We start from the raw sequence: 21,350 nt of genomic DNA, 5'->3' as shown, positions 1-21,350 counted from the left end.
GAATATTTGAAAACAGACTTCCCTAATAGTCTAGTGGTTAGGACTTGATGCTCTCACTGCCAGGGCCATGGGTTCGATCCCTGGTTGGGGAGCTAAGATTCCCCCAAGCTGCATGCTATGACCAAAAAAAATTAAGAATATGTGGAAGAAGAAACAGTGCTTGTAGGGATTTATGGACAATGAGACAGCCATTTTGAAATGCTGTGTAGGAAGTCTCAGGCTTAAAAAAGAGATTGATGAGTCAACAGTATATAAAACCACAAAGTGGATTCAGTCTACCAAAGAATATGTATACAACGCAAAAAACGAGTTAGGGTCTAGCCTCAATAAATGTCAATATTTTTAAGGTGAGAAAAATAAAAGGAGTTTACAACGGATAGGGGATAGAAACTGTCATACAGTTGTGTCAAAAAAGCCTATAGTGAAAAGATTTCAAAAAGGATGGAGTGGTCCACAGTTTCAGATAGCCAGTACATCAAGTAAAGTAAGAATTGTAAAATATCTCTTGGATCAGCCAGTTAGATAGTTATTGATACTTCTTTGAATTTAAGTGGCATAGCCACAAACAGAATGAAGAGGGATGATGTACAGTGAAAGAACACAGAATCAGTAACTAATAATTGTGTTTTCTAGACCAAAGAGACACGGGAAGAAAGAGAGGCTAGAAAGATGGTAACGATGATCCCATATGCGAGACAGCAAAAGAGACACAGATGCACAGAACAGTGTTTTGGACTCTGTGGGAGAAAGCAAGGGTGGGATGATCTGAGAGAATAGCACTGAAACATGCATATTATCATATGTGGAACAGATCGCCAGTTCAGGTTGGATGCATGAGACAGGGCGCTCAGGGCTGGTGCACTGGGATGACCCTGAGGGATGGGATGGGGAGGGAGGTGGGAGGGGGGGTTCAGGATGGGGGACACGTGTACACCCATGGCTGATTCATGTCAATGTATGGCAAAAACCACTACAATATTGTAAAGTAATTAGCCTCCAATTGAAATAAATAAATTAAGGGGAAAAAAAAAAAAGAACCAGACAGGGAAATGGAGTCACAAAAGGCTTCTTCTTGCCCAGGATGGGAGAAACTTGAATTTACTATATGCTCAGGGGATGGAAAGAGAGCAAAAAGGGTAAGTCTTCAGATGAGCACAAAAAAGAGAGGCAGCAAAAAAGAAAAGAGAGTGCAGTCTCAAAGGAAACAAGAGAAGGAGGTCAACAGCGAAAGGGAAAGGGTTGGCTTGGGATAGAATGAGGTCAACTGATCTCTGAAAGAGGGATAAAGGAAGTGACAAAAAGTATGAAACAGATAAATCCAGAAGAGAACTGCAGCAGGAGAGAGGGTGTTATCTTTCACAAAATAAATGTTAAATGCTTACTAAATAAATGTTGGGAGAATATTTTGGTTACTGAATTCCTTATCTTTACTTAGGTTTAGTGGTAAAATTAATCTAAAATGATAATAAAAATAAACTATGGTTTTATGACAAATATGACACTCCATATCATTCTAGAATTTATGGAGAATTTAAAGAGAAAATCAAAATAGTTGAAAGAGAATTTATGATAATATCTAGTGATGGATTATACAATTTTTTGATTCATGGTGCTGTTTCCAAATCTAAAGGGTACTTCTTAATTTTTAAAAGTCTTTTAAATATTTTGGTGTTATACACTTTGAAAATCATTAGCCTCTATACTCTGTAAATAATTGATCAAGAAGATGATGCCAACATTCATTTTCCTTCAAAAATATTTGTCAAGAATAGTGACAAAATACAATCATTGATTAATAATAATGTATCAAGTATTGTACACATGCCTACAAATGAAGAAAACAACTGTCAATCAAGCCAGCATTTTCAATCAGTAAGACTTGGGGGTGGGAACTCTTTTCTCAGGAAAAATACATTATTTTCCCTCTTTTTTTTTTAGCATTATATATATATCAAATTGATTCCCAAATACAGAAACCCTTTTTAACAAAATAAATTTATTTTCAAAAACGTCTCACTTTATCCATATATGCAATATAAAACGCCTAACAAGAGAACGTTTTACTTTGGGGAGTCACATACCGTAGGAGTCGTAGGGGTCGACGTTGGGGTTGGTGGTGCTCCAGCTCTGGATCAGGCCGTCAGCACCGCCGCTGTAGCACTGCTCACCACTGCTGCTCATCACCACACAGAGCACTGGACCTCTGGGAGAAAAAACCAATTTCCATCCTCAAAAAATCTATTTGATATTGGAATTAGTTAGAAATAAGAATGCTTAGTTTTTCAAACGGCTTTCTCTTTTTCGATTTTGTACAACAAATAAAATTATCAAAGCACTATTCATTTTTCTTCTTCTGCTAAACCAGTGGTTAGTGATCTATGGCCTATGGATCAAATCCAACCAGTGAACTGTTTTTGTACAATCCTAAAGCACTTACAGTTTCTACCTTTTTAAAATGCTGTAATACAAAACTAAACTAAAACCAAGAATATACATTAAATACGCAGCCTAAAAAGCATTTACTATCTCACCCTTTTTATATATAAAACGTATGCCAACCTCTGTGCTAAAACGAGTGAACAGGTACATTTCTTAAACTTAAATGGAAACAGGAAAAGCATGAAATGTAACCACAATTTTTTAAATGTCTCAGGTATTTTTACCTAGGTTATCTTTAAGGAAAAAAAGATCAGGATTTCTAATAATTAAACTTAACTGCCTCAACTTCATTTTAAGAGAGAGATATATACATCATCTAAACATCATGCAAATAATACCTAATTTCAGCAAGGATCCCTATTTGGTAGTGACATACTTGTCGTTAATGTTACATTATCTGCCACTTTCTTTTACATTTACAAAAAAAAAATGCTACCAAATACAAAAAAAACACATACCACAAATACATACATGAAAGAAAATAAAATATACTAATCAGACTGATTTACAATGATGTTGATTTAACACAACGAAAAAGCACACACTTACTTATGAGCTCTGAATGTATAGATAGGCTCCACATCAAGAGACGTGCTCCTAAATCAGAGAGAAAGGAGGATTTTTTTATCATTCTAAAAGTCAGTAGTAAACAGTATGACTGAATGTATGTCATAAAAATGCCCCTAGAAATATCAGCACTATGGTAATACACCATTCTCAACCCCAGGACACAATAAAGCTTACTTAACACCAATCACATATTTTTGTGACTTCAAGAAACAAATTCTTCTTTAGTAACAATACCCTGTTATAGCACTTTTAGCACTGTCCTAATCTATTTGATTAAAGGGTGAGAGAGCCTCACTCAGGGAGAAAACACATGGGTTTTGAAGAGGTAAATTTCTGGATTTAATTTCCAGGTCTGTATCTAATTGGCTAACTTTAGGCAAATTATTTAGTCTTTTGAAACGTTAGATTCCTCTATGTTTAATATAAAATAGAAAAATAGGCATAACAGCAAATATTTACAAGATTAAATGAGATTCTTCAAGGTAAAACAGCCTAGGACAGAACCATACAGAACAGAATTTCAAAGTTACTTTAATTTCCTTGCCATTTCTATAAAGATTAACATGTCTGTCCTTAATACCTGCAGAAACTGTCCACATTAGATTTGGACATCAGAATAGATTATTCACTACTCAGAACACTGAGTGTATGAGTACTCTACCCAGCTAATACTGGCCATAACTGAGAACAGAAACTGGATTTAAAACTGGATTGTACTACAGATTTTTTTTAATAGGTATATGATAGCTCTCCTTGTTTCCAAAGTTTTAAGTTCAAAGGTAAACAAAGGCTATTGTTACTTGCTTGTGAAGGTGTTATTACTAAGTTACGGCCAGCAAGAAATTTCAATATGTTTCAAAGTTATAGTCAAGAATATATGATGAGATACTCACATTCTCTCATCTAATATGATGCCCTCTGTGAACTAAAGAACTTGAAGAACAAAAGTCACAGTTTGGAACCACGAAATACCTTTTCTCTGTTAAAGACACCTGATCTACATGAAGATTCACTTGGTTTTAGCAAGATTCAGTTGAGCTGTCTGATGAACGTCTACGTATGACAGCTGGAATGTCACTGATTGCTTTCAAATTGGGCAGGAGATATTCTCTGTCAGTAGTAAAACTTCCATCCTCTCCTCCATTTGATGTTCATTTCTACTCTTTAATAAAAAGAGGTATCTATCACTGTAGAAGGGCCCTTGCTGGTAGATGCTGGGTTCTGGACCATGTAATCCAAGGAAGAAAGAGAAAGCACCAAGTGGGGTCAGGACTAGCTTGGTGACTGATAAAACGGGTTTATACCAATTCATGTCTGTCCATGCTTACAGAGGAACCAAGGGGGCAAGGCAAGTATTAGCAGGTAAGTGAGAGCAGCAACAGTGCCCTTCAGTCTAGACATTTTGGTCAAGATCAAAAGAAAAGATCAAAGAGAGGTCTCTTGCCCCCACCCGCTCCAGTATCCCCTATCACTTCTCTCCCTTCTGCTCTGTGAGTCCAAGCCTAGTGAACAATGGGGAAGGATTGGGGTTGGGATTTGACGATTTTAAACATGACTATGCCTGCTTACAACAACAACAGAAACCTCCAGTACAGACAAAGGGTTCCTGAAATGTAACAGTTATTTAAAATACCAAATAAAGATTATAATGAGCATTCACAAACCATTTCTCCCTAAGGGTCAGTTTTTCAACCTAAATTAGCTTATGAGTATGAAGGCAAAAACAGCCTAAATTACATGACATGGTAAAGGAAAACAAATGGAAGAGATATTTGGGGAATTTAACAGCAAATAATAAAGTAAGGCTTTCTCTGCTGAAAAAATGTTAATTAAGTTATTCAAATACAGTTAAAGTAGAATATTCTCACTTTTTGGCTGGGGCTGTTTTCTGCAAATTCCACATTTTTAACGTGTGATCCTCTGATGCTGTTATCAAAACAGGCTCAGTGGGGTGGAAAGCGAGGGCTCTAATGCCATCAAAGTGACTTCTTAATGTAAACTTGGGGTTCCATGTCTTCCTCAATGCATCTTTATTGTTTGCTATCTATTAAAGAAACAAAAGATACCAATATATTTAGTACAGAATGGGGGAAAAAAACTATTTCAGCATTAATTCTTACTGTTCTAGGATTAAACTATCATTATTTTGCAACTTTCAAAGTAATATAATTTTTAAACAGATAATCAAATCAATAGGCAAAATTAGCAATATGTCAACAATGGTTTTCTTTGAAGAAATATGAATGCTATAATAAGAAAACACATAATTCAGTATAGAAGGAGGATCAAATAACTTAGTAACAAAAAAATGATTTCAACCTGAATTATAGAATAGAAAGCAATTTTGGGTAAGAGTTGAAAAACTAAATTATCTTTAAACATGTTATCATTACAGAATATGATACTTTCAAAATTTTCAACGGTTTCAGACAAGAGCTAAATTTTCTTCAAATTGGTAATGAAATTTATACACTGGCAACAAAATGTTAAAATTGGAAGAGACAATCAGATATTAAAAACATAGTAATATATTTATTATGTTCCTTTTCTCCACAGAGGGCTTCCCTGGTAGCTCAGATGATAAAGAATCTGCCTGCAACACGGGAGACCTGGGTTCAATTCCTGGGTTGGGAAGATTCCCTGGAGAAGGGAACAGCAACCTACTCCAGTATGCTTGCCTGGAAAATCCCCACAGACAGAGGAGCCTGGTAGACTATGGTCCATTGGGTCACAAAGAGTCGGACACGACTGAGTGACTTTCACTTTCTCCACAGAATCTCAATCTCAACAACTGAAAAAATAATGCAGTTTTTTTATTCCAACTAACAGAAAAGCTAAAGAGGATAGTGTTTGACTTTACACAAGCACCGTGAATGAACTTCACACTCCAAGGCTAACAATCATGGTAGATTTAAGCAAGTATTTGAAATATACTGGAGAAATGTTACCATACTCACAGTTACAAAAATTATCAATGATACAACAACTGATATTCTAAGCAGCATTCATTATTTTCTACATTATTCAAAAGACTTAAAAAGCATTAACTCACTTAATCCTCACAACTCTATGATGTAGGAATTAACACTATATCCCCACTTTATAGACTAGGCATTTTAGGGAAAGAGAAGTTAAGTGACTTGCCATCTAGTAAATGGAGGAGTCAGGATTCAAAATCAAGCAGTCTGGTTTCAGAGGCTATACTATTAAACTGTAATTTAGAACCCAGAAATTTAAAGATCTGCAGAGAAATCTGGACAGGACATGTCTCAACTGGGGCAATGCATGTGTGCTAAGCTGCTCCAGTCGTGTCTGGTTATTTGCGACCCTATGAACCATAGCCCATTAGGTTCTCTGTCCATGGGGTTCTCCAGGCAAGAATACTTGAGTGGGTTGCCATGCCCTCCTCCAGGGATTAAACCCGCGTCTCTTTTGTCTCCTGCACTGGCAGACGGGTTCTTTACCACTAGCGCCACCTGGGAAGCAGTAAGTGAAGACAAAACACATGATGCAAGGAGCTCCTCTAAGAGTGGGGCTGATTATTTTGGGGGCAGGCAGGGCTGGCAGGAAGGTTACAGCGACAAGGGCAACTGAGCTGACCTCTGCTATTCTTATTAAAGAGCTGAAAGGTTTTCATGTGGAAGAGTACTTAAATTCCTTTGATTATCTTGATGTGGTAGGCAGCCACTATGTGCCCAATCGGCCCCACCTATTTTTACCTTTGGGTAGTCCCCTTCTCTGGTAACTCCGACGGTAAAGAACCTCCCTGGAATGTGGGAGATGCAGGTTCATCCCCTGGAAGGAAATGGCTACCCACTCCAGTATACTTGCCCGGAGCATCCCATGGACAGAGAAGCCTGGCAGGCTATACAGTCCATGGGGTCATAAAGAGTTGGACACAACTGAGCAACTAACACTTTCACACTTCCATGTTATAGGGCTGCTCTCTGACCAACAGCATACAGCAGAAGTTGGAACAAATTACTTCCAAAATTAGGTTATAAAACCTTTCAGCTTAAGTGTTTCTTCTATCTTTTCAGGTGCACTCACATTGGGAAAAGTCAGCTGCTCTGTTGAGGAGCCCACAGAGAGGTCCATGTGGTGAGGAACTGGTCCCCAGCTGACAGTCAGCCAGAAACCAAGGCCTTCAAACAACTGCATGAGTGAGCTTAGAAGCAGATTTTCCCCAAGTCAAGTCTAGGCAAAACTGCAGCCCTTGTCAATGTCTTGATTACAACTAAACAAACAGCCAGAGTCACATAATTAAGCTGTCCCCAGACTGCTGACCCATGGAAGATGTGTGAGAGAAATGTTTGTTCTTTTAAGCTGTTAAATGTGGTACAAGTTGTTATGCAGCAATAGATTGCTAATATGCTTAATAAAACTAGGAACTACTTTTAGAAACTGAGACAGACTATGTTTTCTAACAAGTAAGAGTTATGAAAAAAAGGATGAGCTTTCTCCAGAGAGAGGACTGAATTCCTTTATGTATTAAACAAACTCTTTGCAGGAACAAAAGCACCTAATGGGAATTTCTGCTTCTGGTCATGATGGACTAGATCATTAGGACCAACTGTGTACTGAGGACAAGTAGAATAGCAAAGCTAAGAATAAAAAATCTAGAACTAACAAAATGGTGGGAAAAAACCTAGGATCCAGGTGAAGACAGAGGCCTATGGAAGTGAGCCTCATATCTGGAACTGTTATCCCCAGCAAGTGTTTACTGACTGCAGAAGAGATGGCTGCTCTGTGCTTCTGATGACTTTGCAAGGCAGAGAGATATAGATTGATGTCCAGGGCCTGCCAAGAAAGTAGGGTTTAGTAGACCACCTGGCTTTAGGGTTTGATTTCAGAAGGCTGTATCCTACACATAAGAGTGAACTAGAAGAACAAAAGCCCTTAAAAGATTATAGATCAGCTTCAGATCACCTCAAAAACTGAAAATGAAGCAGGTGATCCAGATTTCTAGTGGCTGCAGACATCTGAGAGAAGAAAATGAAAATATACTCTTTGTGGAAAGATATAAACTTACACCTGAAATTATTTCTAGAGACAATTTTTCAAATATAGTTATTTGGACACAGTACAAAATAACCATACCCATATGAGATACAACAGAATAAACGAAAACAAACAGAAACAACACATAATTAGTAACAGAACTACTACTGAGTCTCTGATTCAAAGTTTAAAGTAATCATGCTTATTATGTTCAAGAAGATAAAAGACTGAAAATTCTGGAAGAAATCTGTAAATAATTTTTAAATAGTAACCCTAGAAGCCAAGATATAAGATCTCATTAGATGAGTTTAATTACAGATTACATATAACTGAAGAGAGAATTAGCTAACTGGAAGATGAGTCATTAAAAAAATCTAGACTGAAATACAGAAAAACAAAAGATGAAAAACATAGAAGAAAGGGGATCATAAACAGAGAATATAGAAAGAAGATCTAACAATATAACAACAGTTCTAGAAGAAGAAAAGAGAGAGGGAGAGAGATGTAAAAGCAGTATCTAAAGAGAATGACTGAGAACATTATAGAACTCAAGGAAACATATTAAGCCAAAAAGGTCTAAGAATTTCATGAAGGTTAAATTAAAAAAAAAAAAAACAATCAACTAAATCTTTTATGACAATCAAGGCATAGAGAAATAACAGTCACAGGAAAAACTGTCTACTACTGAATAACCAAAAACAGAAATGACAGTTGATTTTAAGAGAGAACAACAAAAAAGAAATATATTTAAAGCACTAAAAAAAAGTATGACAGAAACCAATAAAATTTTTGTAAATATCCTTCAATTAAAAATAAATAAAGGGGGAAAAAAGCACTAAAAATTTTTTGCAAAGTGAAATTCGAAATCAGAGATAATAGCCTACTCGGGCAAAAAAAAGACAAGTAAAGACAATTCAAGAAAATCAGAAACTAAGAGAGTTGGCACCAATAGATCTTCATTAAACAGATATATTGTATTCTTAGAGTAAAGGAAAAATGAACCCAGATGGGCAGTCAGATATGCAGGGGAGAATGGAAAAGGACAAGACAGTTAATGTGAAACAGATAATTCTGACTACTGAGTGTACAAAACAGAAGCTGGTAGAAGATTAATGTACAAAGAAGTAAAATATATAACAAGAATGACATATACATTGGGTGGGAGTTTTTTAAATAGAGTGTTCTAAAGATCCTTGCATATAAAATTTTTATAAGAATGTGTGTAGTAATCTGTAATTTAAAAAGTAATGAAAGAGTGCATAAACTTCAAATAATGGAGAGGGGTGAATGTTAAAAAATAATCAATCCCAATTTAGGCAAAAATAGAAAAACACAGAATAGGCAGCACAAAAGATGGCAGGATTAAGTACAAATATTATTAATTATTTTTAAAAGAAATTGACTAAACGCTTTCTAATTTTAAAAGGCTGTCAAAGGTTACAAAATAAAAGCCAGCAAAATGGTGTTTTTAAAAGACATAAATTATAAGGATATAAAAACACTGAAAACAGAATTTTTTTTTTCCAAATCTCTATCACATATGTGGAGAATGGAGTATAAGGAGCCTGTTTAGATTAGGTTATTGTGGTAGATCCAGGTGAAGAAAAATGGACTAGGAGGGGAAGAAGAAAGATGTATTATATGGATTCAGTTGTTGGAGATAGAACCCAAAAGACTTACTAAAGGACTTAGCATAGAGGGAGAGAGTTTTTGACCTTCGGGAAGAGGAGTGAGTGGTGAGGTTCCTCTTTGGAATACTTCCAAGGCTCACTTAGGGATTCATGCTATATCCTCTATGTGACTGCGGCTACACAGTATTCCCCAATGAAGACGATGAAGTATAAAACTGAAAGGATTTTAATGAAGAGATAAGATAGGCTGTAAATACTTTATGAAATAAAAAACTCTTTTTCTGATACTTGATGACGATGAACAATTATAAAAGAACCGTGTTTGAGATTAACTAAATGGATGTGTGCATAAAGGTATAAAGATTCCAATTTTGGTCCAAATCACTGATAGGTCAACCTTAGCATCTGGAAAATATCTTGCATACACCTTGTCTAACAACAGCTAAAACTAGTTCTCAGCTGTTGTATTATTGACAACGTATTAAATAAGCAAGACAAATGCTGCCATTAGGCAGGCATGAATTTCAACTAATCACTGATATCTTAAAACATAAGACAAATCCAATCTTGGTGATAGAAAAAGGAATTCTTTCCCTTATCTAAAACCAATGAAGAAGCTCTACTGACTTACAGATTTAGGTAAAACCTATAATTGTAATCTGTATGATGTGAAAAGTGTTGTTTATTTTTATAATATGCTCTTATTTTCAAAGTTTGTGATTAAAACTGAAACAAATTTCACACTTGTGAAGAAGTCTTAACTATTGTCATCTTTTTCTATAAAATGAACTTTCTATTTTTTAAAAATTAAAACAACATAAATAAAACTACTACTTACATCATAAGTTAATGAATCTGCTTCATTGGCCACTGTAAGGCCTGCCAATTCTCCAAGTCCCAGTTCACTTTCAAGTGCTTCATCTGCTCCCATGATGAATGACTTCCCAGAAGAAGGAGGAAACGTCAGTGCTTCCACTGAAGGGAGAAGACAAAAGAAACATTAAAAAAAAACTTCTAAATAGTCAACAATTAATTTCATAAGGGCATATCTACATTTGATTATTTATAAATGCTTTCAAACACAGTAAAATTCAGTATGCGGAAAATCCTGAAGAAGTGCTTGCTTTCTTCCATATTTTAACCATTAAAGGTATCATCTAATTAGAAAAGTACAACATGAAACAAACCCTTTCTTTTTCACTGTAGAAAAAAACTTTATAAATGTATGAAAGAAAGTAGATTTTCCTCATTTGATATTTCATGCTAATTACCCAAGTGATTTCTATCAGTTATTAAAATATGTATAGTAAGTGAGTTAATCTTTTTTAATTAATATATTTTAATTGGAGGATAATTACTTTACAATATTGTGATGATTTTTGCCATACATCGACATGAATTAGCCATGGGTACACATGTGTCCCTCCATCCCGAACCCCCCTCCCAAATCCCTCCCCACCCCATCCCTCTGGGTTGTCCCAGAGCATTGGCTTTGGGTGCCCTGCCTCATGCGTTGAACTTGAACTGGTCATCTATTTTACATATGGTAATGTACATTAAAACACATATAGTGATTCTGAACACTGCTGGCTGCATTCAAAATAAAATTGGTTAGTTTTATAACCTAAATAATATAGAGAAATCTCAAATGAAAATGGTTCATAATTAGATTAGTAAAAAGTGCCTATGTAAGGCAAAGTGAATATGTGTTGTCAGAACTCAAGACTACTTCTGGAGAAGAGGGAAGGGGCAGTGTTTGAAGGCAGCACCATCAGGACTTCTAGGCCCTGGTGACGTTCTGCTTCCTGACCTGGGCAATGGTGAAACGAATGGTTTTGCTTTGAGATAACTCACTGAGCTCATCCCTATGACTTTAGCCGTTTACTGTAAGTATATTATATTTCATTTAAAAATATTTATTTCGAAGAAGTTTTTTATTAAAGTGTCCACTGGAACACTTTTTATAAATGCAAATCATTCTGACAAGCCATCAGAGATCATTCTTTAAGTAGTTGTCTCAAGGTAGTGACTTTATTGATGACAAACATTTATGAGTTGATTAGATGAATTTAGTAGTTTAACTTTGGCTGCTAAAGAAGTTAGTTAACTTTTTTTTTAAGAAACAAGTCAACTGTACTAATCAATGTATGCAGAGAATAGATTTATGAGATGTTTTTCAGTTTTACATTCAATCATATGATTTTAGATTCAATCATAAATATTGAAGAAATGAAAAGAACAGCTATGAACTTTTAAAAATGCTAGTGGCAGGAACTCTACTCAAAATCGTTACAAGAACAAAACAGAGTATAAATTGATAAGACATTTTCAAACCACCATACAATAAAGCTGCAATAATAAAAATGGGTTTTACCCAAACATACCACGTTATCTTATGAGGGGTTTGAACAACTCTAAACATTTACTAATAAAAAGCAGGAATTGTTTCATTTAGAACAGCAATTTTCATGCCAAAATTTCAACCAAATGATTCACATGAGACTAGGAGGTTAGATCTTCAGCCAGGTGTTCTTTTGTTTGTTTTGTTTTCATGTCTAATATTGCCAGACAGCTCGGTTCAGATATGAAGTAAAAATGGCTCTCCCCCACCCCCCAAAAAAACTAAGATTTGTGATTTGGTCACTCACATTGCGTGGGCTAATTTAACTAACTGTTCTAGGAATGGCCAAGTCAAATCTGAAAACAAAGGAAGGCAACCAACCACTGCTTCCACAGACACCAGTGGCTCAGCCAGCAGACCTAAGGGCCAAAGAGAGAGCTCCAAGGGGCAAACCATTGACTGACTGCTCTCTGAGAGTCCTGAGAGCTTTCGATTAGAGGTCACATTTCTATCAGCAACTAAATACTAAAGGCTCTAATCAGCTTTTACAAAAATAATTTAAATATGCCTCAAGTGCAGCACTGCCTTCTGAATAATTATAATAAAAATATATAATAAAATTACATAGCACATACAAGCTATGGAAACTTCTTCTGATACTGGACTGGAGACTGAAAAGCATCAGTCACAGGCAGTTAAATCTACAACATATTTGTTAAGTGCCTTTTCCACTTGTGAAAATTCTGTACTGTGGGAGCAGATGTAGGACCAATACTACAGATCATAAATTAGACATTCAACACTTCCGTTCTAAAGGTTCTTAAATTTTTTTTTTTAATTAGGGGCATTTTCTGTGGTTTATACATCCTTTTCTGCATATTTGTCATTTAGAACATATTCTGCCTCTATTATTGTAATTGGGTTACATGGCAGAAACCAACATAACACTGCAAACCAATTATCTTTCAATTAAGAAAAAAGAATTCTGTAAGATGAAGTTTCTGATAAAACTCTTTTGAGATTTTTAGAATAAGAAGACAAAAACTAACTTTCCTTCTTATCAGACCTGATCTTAGAATAAAAGAAGTTGATTAAAATTCTCACATCTATAGTATCAGCTGAATGAATCTCCTAGTGAGTAACAAACATACCTGTTGAGGCCCCAAGATTCACAGCTTAATTTAAAAGATACGTATCTACATCAAATAAATTGTTCATCTAGAATGGAAATGTATCATATGTGGCTCTTCATTATTTAATGTATGGAAAATGAATTCCCAGTATACTATAATTAATGCTAATAAATTAGCCATGCAATGATCAAACAATTTATTGAAAAAGTATTCCAAACACAAAAATCTATCGATCGAGGTCCTATCAATTTACATTTCTCTAAAACACAACCAAATTTAAAACCAAGAAAGAATAATAATACATGTTTCTCTGTGACTTTGGTGGTTTTATTCAATAAATAGTAATTTGAAGAGACATATCCACTGCAAGTAATTATAATATTTAAATTCAAGGCAATTTTTAAAAATAAATTTCAAAATATATTCATTAATCATGAAGATTAATTTTATGTCATTCATGACTTTCAGCTAATGTAAATACATATTTTAAAATCAATTTCCACATATAAGCATTTTATACATTTATAAATAGGAATATCAGAACTTCTATCTAAGAGATGGAAAACTACATTTATATAACACAAGATTATACTATAAAAAACTGGGAATAATCTAAATATCCAAAAGGGGAAAGGTTAAGTATCAAGTCTAAAATAGAATATTTAATTTAAAATTTTTAATCTTAAAATTATAATCATGAATTTATTGTTTTATATATATATAAATACAACTGAATTCTTCTACATGGTGACTATAACTCTGTAAAAAGTATATGCACATAGACAAGGACTGAAAGAGAACAAGGAAATGTGACTAGACTTCCAGATGCCTTTTTTCTCTTTTTGTCAATGATAAATGCTTAAACATATGAAAACATTTATGTGAGTCTCAAAGTAAACATTTACTAACTATGTATATACTCAGGTTTCTCATTGTTGGAATGGCATTAGAACTATGTGTACATACATCAACTACATGGCTTCTGTGAAGCTGCGGGGGGATGTTCCAAACTACAATTTAGACTTGGTTTTAAGTTTATGCATCTTTCTTCAAGTCTTAAAGACTATAGTTATAATCAAACCCCCCTGAATATAAGAAGGTCTACAATGTGGAGTACTACATACATAGTTCAAACATTTGTAGAATAAAATTCTTCTCGTAGAGAGCCCTCTCTAATAACCGAATTTAGATAAGTACATCCAAGTGCTTTTTGTGCTCTAGTGTGTCCCAAGTACTTGCCTTCATCTGCCCTATTTATTTCATGTTCAGGAAGCCTGGAGCTGCTGGGTCTGGAAGGTGAACCCACAGATGGCTGCAAGGAGGGAAGTTCATCAACATCTCTCAAATTAGCAAGCATATCTTGTAGTTTTGACCTATTGGGCCCTAGCCCCGAAAAGGGAGGGAGAGAACAAAAAAGAGAAAACAGAATTATTCAACTGCATCAAAATGGTGCCATAAACCTTATTCACATCTGCCAATATTCACCTTTAAAACTACCACACTATATTATATTAAAGAGTAATTTATTTTCTAAGTTGTCAAGATTTTTAAAAAGGTATATTACTCTTGAAAAATTATGTTTTACATATATTTTTTAAATTAAGCTAATGGAATAATGTCATTATTTGCATGAAAAAATGTTCCTGTGCAATTTGGATCATTAAAAATAATATTATTCTATTATTCTAGAATCCTTGTATACAACTCTAAACACAGATACCACAGACTGTGAAGCTGCTGTGTACTAAATTAAACAATCACATTCTTTTATGTTTGTTTAAATTAAGCTGCATTCACTGCTTTACATCCTGAAAATAAGGTACCCAAGGTGAAGTCTCACACCCTACCAATTACTTACCTGTACTTCGATGCTTCATTCTCCCACATCCCTGTTTTGACTGTTTTATATAGGATAGAGGCTGAAACAGATCTTCGGTTGTTTTTCCTGTTATAAGTTTAATTAAGAATGGGAAAATCTTACCCATAGTCCATTATGGTTTTTTCCTATTTTTAAGCAATTTTAACTACTGCCTAGAAATACATTCTAAGATAGTGTGATCAGAGAACACAATTTGACTGAAAATATTTCTACTAGCCCATGTTATAAAGACGTAACCTCTTCCAATGAGAAACAGCTCAATTTAAAAAGATACCTATGATGCTTTATAAATTAGTGCTTCCTATGTCAATTCAAAGCTTTCCTTCAGTTCTATTTTCATTTTACGTCTTTCAGTTCTGTTTTTATCATGTCTTCTCTCATTCCCAGGCTATCATTTTATCAAGATAACCTAAACTGATGATGCTAAAATGTGCTGAACTTCAGTCTTCTGTCCTTCTCTATTCAGTGAAAAACATTAGCCTTTCTCCCAAAGAATCATTTTTTTCTCACCATACTAAAAAGCTATGTACCATATGCCTGAAACAGTGATCACAATCTTCAGGCTCAGGAAATCCACTAGCTTCTTTTAGCAGGAATACTACTTCAGTCAAATGGTGTAGCTTGAGATCTTAAATGCTTAACTCCAACTACAGCAAAGCCTTGATATTTGATAAGAACCAAATAATAAATAATAGATGAATTCTACATAAGTCCTTGATACCTTTCCAATTAACAGGTCTTTTACATTTTAAGACATTTATTACTGTAGCATTACAAATATATTAACTTTAAGTCAATTTGACAAATAAAATATTCTCCTTGTTTCTTGCATATGAAAAATATTCCTTAAAATTTCAGCTTAAATGGTTGTATCATGGTTATGAAGTCATAACAAACCATGTCTCACTATTGCTTGTTAAAATTAAATTGTATCGGTATTTTTAATAAAAAGTAGAAAATGTACCTATGTTTTAATATTAACCTTTCTCATTGTGATTAACTAATATTGAGAAGGCATTAAATGACATTTTCTCTCAGTTACATAATAGTTGGTACGATACTAGTATCAATAAAGGCCACTGACTTTCTATCCATTAAAGTGAAATACTTGTAAATTCTGAGATATTTTAAATAAAGATTTAAATATTTATCAGTAACTACTAGGTTATCAAAGAATGACTGATTTTTTATAATCCTTAGCATCACTACAAAAAGAGAAAAAGAAAAAGCATACCTCTCTAGTCTTTTGCAATTTTAAATACTTTCCTCACTCAAGTTGGATTTTAATCCCACTATATGCTAATATCCCAAAAGATGAAATTCCTATTGCCATAAAAGGGAGACCCATGTCCATATTGTCAATGAGAGTGGTTGCACAAGGAGGTAATTTAACCTTGCTCTCCTAAAAAGGTGGTTAAGATGGTTTTCAGGGATGTGTGAAAGCTTTTGTAATTATATTCTATATACCTAACTAGATCTATTGTTAAACCTTACTAATAACTTGAATAAGATAATGATATGATGCACAGGGCTAGAAATTTCATTTTAGTTTCCATTTTTGATGTGGAACACATTTTGTTGGGAAAAAAAAAACCTAATTGGTAATATTATAAATGACATTGGCCAAAATTTTAAATTAGAAAAATAAGTACTTTAAAAAAGTTGTGTCTGACTCTGTGACCTGTATAACATATAGTGATGAGAGCAAATGAACTGTGTGTTATGAACACATAGGATATTCAGGGGTAGAAATTAACCTTCTTTCTGTGACCAAGACCTAAAATTGTAAACAATTACTTTGGTGGCGTGCCAGAGGGTCACACTAGATGAGATTTCAATTATCAACAGTAAAAAATCATTACTGTAATTAAGCACATATAATTTGAAAAATCAAACTAATGCTATGTTTGAAAACACAGTCCCATACACTCATGATGCTCTGGATTTATTATTGGGATACATTATGGTCCCATAATTATATTCACAGCTTTTTTCTTTTTCAAAGTTCATGATCAAATATCTAACCATTTAATTTCCACCCCTGAAGAGCAAGTGACAAGGAAAGAGGTCAGGAGAAGAAAAAAAAAGAGTAAGTAAGTTTTAGGAAAACATTGGAAAAAAAAAATTGGGGGATATGAAAGAGGTAAAATTTATGATTTACAGATACAATGTTTTCCACTTACTCTTCACCCCCTTTTTCCCCTTTCTCTCCTTTTTGTATTGTTCCTTGAGTTTGGTAATTACTCCCTGGTCCACATTCCAAGCTTCAGGCATGAGACACTGGTCTTCCTTTTCTAAACAGAGTGAAACAAATAAAACAGCCTTTTTCAATAAGATATTGAACATTCAAAGTCAATTCACTGTTATGTCAATGAATGACATAACAACCATCTTCCTCATAGTATTACCAATTTTAAAGTTATTATTTATTCATCAGATACATGTCACAAGAAATATAACATCCAAGAAACAGTAGTCAATTCTATTTCCTTGGTAATAATATTAAATTTCCCTTGAAACAGATATAGAAAAAAAAAACACTGCAACATTTGACTGACTTTTAGTAAATTAAGGCTCAAAAGTCTACAATCAAGAAACCTTCATTTTTAGACTGTGATTAGGATTGACTCACAAAAAAAATTTCTTACTAATATATGTAATGAAAGAAGATTATTAAGCATTTGTACAAAATAGTCTTCAATGATCTTTTCATTTCAAAAACTGTATTTCTGGCGTGTGTTTATCAGCAAATGATCATTTTTATTTTACAGGCTTTATAAATAGCACTTTGCAAACTTGTTAATCAACCTGGCATTCAACAGTTAAAATGATTTAAGTGACCCGTTAATTTATAAATATTTAAAGCTGGAAACTGAGCTTCTAAGAAAAAAGAAATTCCACCATTAATTTCCACCATTTCAGGAGTAGAAAATTTAAAAAGCAAATATTTTATGTATTTTATACTTACTATAAAATAAATTACTATATACATATAACATTATACAAGTGTTAGCTCAGGACTCTCACCTGAAATCAAGACATATATCCACTTGCTTACTCTGTATTTCCATTAGGAACTCTAATCACAAACCAAACACACAAAACCAAACTCCCAATCTTTCCCATCCCATCTCTTCCATCTACAGGGTTTCCCATCTTATTTGAAGGCCCTATCAATAACCTGTGATATGCAGATGACACCACCCTTATGGCAGAAAGTGAAGAACTAAAGAGCCTCTTGATGAAAGTGAAAGAGGAGAGTGAAAAATTTGGCTTAAAGCTCAACATTCAGAAAACTAAGATCATGGCATCTGGTCCTATCACTTCATGGCAAATAGATGGGACAACAGTGGAAACAGTGGCTGACCACTTTTTTGGGCTCCAAAATCACTGCAGATGGTGACTGCAGCCATGAAATTAAAAGACGCTTACTCCTTGGAAGGAAAGGTAGGACCAACCTAGACAGCATATTAAAAAGCAGAGACATTACTTTGTCAACAAAGGTCCATCTAGTCAAGGCTATGGTTTTTCCAGTGGTCATGTATGGATGTGAGAGTTGGACTAGAAAGCTGAGCACCGAAGAATTGATGCTTTTCAACTGTGGTGTTGGAGAAGACTCTTGAAAGTCCCTTAGACTACAAGGAGATCCAACCAGTCCATCCTAAAGGAAATCAGTCCTGGGTGTTCTTTGGAAGGACTGATGCTGAAGCTGAAACTCTGATATTTTGGCCACCTGATGTGAAGAGCTTACTCATTTGAAAAGACCCTGATGTTGGGAAAGATTGAAGGCAGGAGTAGAAGGGGACGACAGAGGATGAGATGGTTAGATGGCATCACCAACTCAATGGACATGAGTTTGGGTAAACTCCGGCAGTTGGTGACGGCGTGCTGCAGTTCATGGGGTTGCAAAGAGTCGGACACGACTGAGCGACTGAACTGAACTGAACTACACTTTGATTTGATCAGATCAAAAACCTCCCTTTTTTCCAAATCCCACAACTATTTCAGGAAATATTGTTTCTCTACCTTTAAAACACATCTAGAATCTGACCACTCCTCAGCATATTCACTACTTCTCTGACCTCTGCTTCTTCCTAGAATTACAGCACATGTTTTCCCCTCTCCTCTTCAAGTCTACTGCCAACACTAATTGCCCTGGGTGGTCTATTCTCAACACAGCAGCCAAAGTGATGCTTTCAAACAAAAGCTGGATGTCGTCACCCTTCTGGCTCAACCGTCCCATGGTTCTCCATCTCACCAGTGGTCTACATGGTTCTCCATCTCACCAGTGGTCTACACAGCTCCACCTGATTCGGTCACTTCCCACTACCTTTCCCTCGTTATCATTCTGCTCCAGCCACCCTAGTTTCCTTGAATTCCTCAAACATACCTGGATTACAGCTATCTTAGGGCGTATGTTCTAGTTTTCTTCTTCGTGAACACTCTTCCCCTGGATACCATGTGGCTAACTCTCTCATCCATGCTGTCTCTCATTCAAATGTTACCCTCTCAATGCACCTTCCATGATCAATCTATCTTATACTGTAACCTATCCACTCCACTCCACCCTGTCCCCAGCACTCTCCATCCTACTTACTCTGTTCTGCTTTTTCTATTTCCCATTGCATTTATCACATTCTGACTTACTGTATCATTTATCATGTTTATCTCTTACTGCCTACATCCTCTTAGTAGAATGTAGACCCACAGGGGTAGGGATCTTCATCTAGAAGACTTGGCACAAAGGCGGCATGTAATCAGTATTTGTTGAATGATTGAAATAAGCCAAAATGAACCAGAATAATCAGAAATCTGTCTATTTTAACAAGTTTCAGTCCACAGTTTAAAAAACAGATCACTGGAGAAGGAAATGGCAACCCACTCCAGTACCCTTGCCTGGAAAATCCCACGGACAGAGGAGCCTGGTAGGCTATAGTCCATGGGGTCTGCAAAGAGTCAGACATGACTGAGCAACTTAGGGCACTAGATTAGGCCAGCCTTTGTTTTACCACCTGTATCTAGCCATGGAAGATTTTAGTTTGTTCAAGAGTTCACCCGAGGGACTTCTCTGGTCTGGTGGTTAAGACTGCCTCCCAATGCAGAGGATGCAGGTTTGATCCCTGCCTGGGGAGCTAAGATCCCACATGCCTTGGGGCCAAAAATCTGAAACATGAAACAAGCAACACTGTAACAAATGTGATAAAGACTTTAAAAATGTTCCACATTAAAGAAAAAAAAAAAAAGGCTTACCCTAAAAAAAAAAAAAAAACAGATCACTGGGTCTCTGAACATAAAAACTCAACACTTTTATTCTACTATCAATAGTAGAAAGTCTACTTTTTTCAGAAAAATCTAACAATCAAAAATGTAGATTTTCATCAATTACATCTTAATAATAAATTAAACTAAGTTAGATTTTAGATCCTAGAATGCCTTCAGCTTTTTAAAGTAAAAATTTAGCTATATCATACTCTTAACACCATACTGATAACAACAGTAACAGAAGATCATAGGAGAACTGTGACAAACCAGAAGATGCCAGAGATGAGATTTCTAAGTTCTTTACAAGGACTTCCCTGGCAGTCCAGTGTTAAGACTTTGTACTTCTACTGCAAGGAACACAGGTTTGATACCTGGTCAGGGAACTAAGATCCCACATGCCATGAGGCATGGCCAAAAAAATACAAGAAAGAAAAGAAAAAATAATGAGATCTTCTACTATGTTCTCATACTCAATTTCCACAAAATCTAGACTTGCAAGTTCTACTGTTGAGGCAGAAACATTCTATAAATTCAAATTATTTTCATACTATACCACTTATGTTAAAAAAAAATGAGGAAGGTAAACAGCTGCACAACTTTCTTTAAACACGCAGACACACATCCTGGAAAAAAGGTCATGATGGTAAAACGTCCCCAGAATGTCCAACATTTTAATACTGTAAGAGACTTAAAGTGTGCTTCAAGATGCTACATTCCTAGTAAAATATTAGTTTCGTTCATTTACATAACATCTCTGGTTGGATCCAGGATTCCTCCTTACCCCAGTCTGTCCCATCGCCTGCGCTTCTGGAGTCACTGTCTCCTTCTTCTGATGTAACCAAGAAGTCAAACTCCTTTAGAGCTTCTTTTGTATCCCGATCTTCACTGCTATCGGGCAATACTTTCTTCCTAACAATCTAATGATAAAAGCATGCTCAATTAAAATACTGGAATATATTATGGAATTAAATTAAACAAAGAAGACAATATCCCCTTATCCCTGAATGAGAAAACCCAATTATTATTTTCTTCAGAAAATACATCTTTGTTGTGTCAAGTAACCGTGATACCTATCCAATTCAGTACAAAACACA

General features: G+C 35.1%; 1 protein-coding gene across 2 annotated transcripts in view; it reads right to left on the bottom strand.

Annotated features, from left to right (window-relative positions):
* The window catches only part of STRN (striatin), a 107,520-nt gene that overhangs the window by 18,595 nt on the left and 67,575 nt on the right, over positions 1–21,350 (bottom strand). The window contains exons 7-14 of one of the 2 annotated variants that reach the window (XM_043918243.1): positions 21,038–21,173; positions 17,178–17,288; positions 14,974–15,060; positions 14,355–14,498; positions 10,480–10,616; positions 4,878–5,053; positions 2,989–3,036; positions 2,082–2,203 (exon numbers count right to left, since the gene is read on the bottom strand). In XM_043918243.1, the coding sequence (XP_043774178.1) occupies positions 2,082–2,203; positions 2,989–3,036; positions 4,878–5,053; positions 10,480–10,616; positions 14,355–14,498; positions 14,974–15,060; positions 17,178–17,288; positions 21,038–21,173 (961 nt within the window). The remainder of the gene's footprint in view (positions 1–2,081; positions 2,204–2,988; positions 3,037–4,877; positions 5,054–10,479; positions 10,617–14,354; positions 14,499–14,973; positions 15,061–17,177; positions 17,289–21,037; positions 21,174–21,350) is intronic. The other variant, XM_043918244.1, reaches the window with a different exon arrangement.

This window comes from Cervus elaphus, chromosome 11 (assembly GCF_910594005.1).
Source record: "Cervus elaphus chromosome 11, mCerEla1.1, whole genome shotgun sequence".
Classification (NCBI taxonomy): Eukaryota; Metazoa; Chordata; class Mammalia; order Artiodactyla; family Cervidae; genus Cervus; species Cervus elaphus.
Note: the sequence above shows the minus strand (reverse complement) of the source record. Positions and strands in the feature narration are given on the sequence as shown.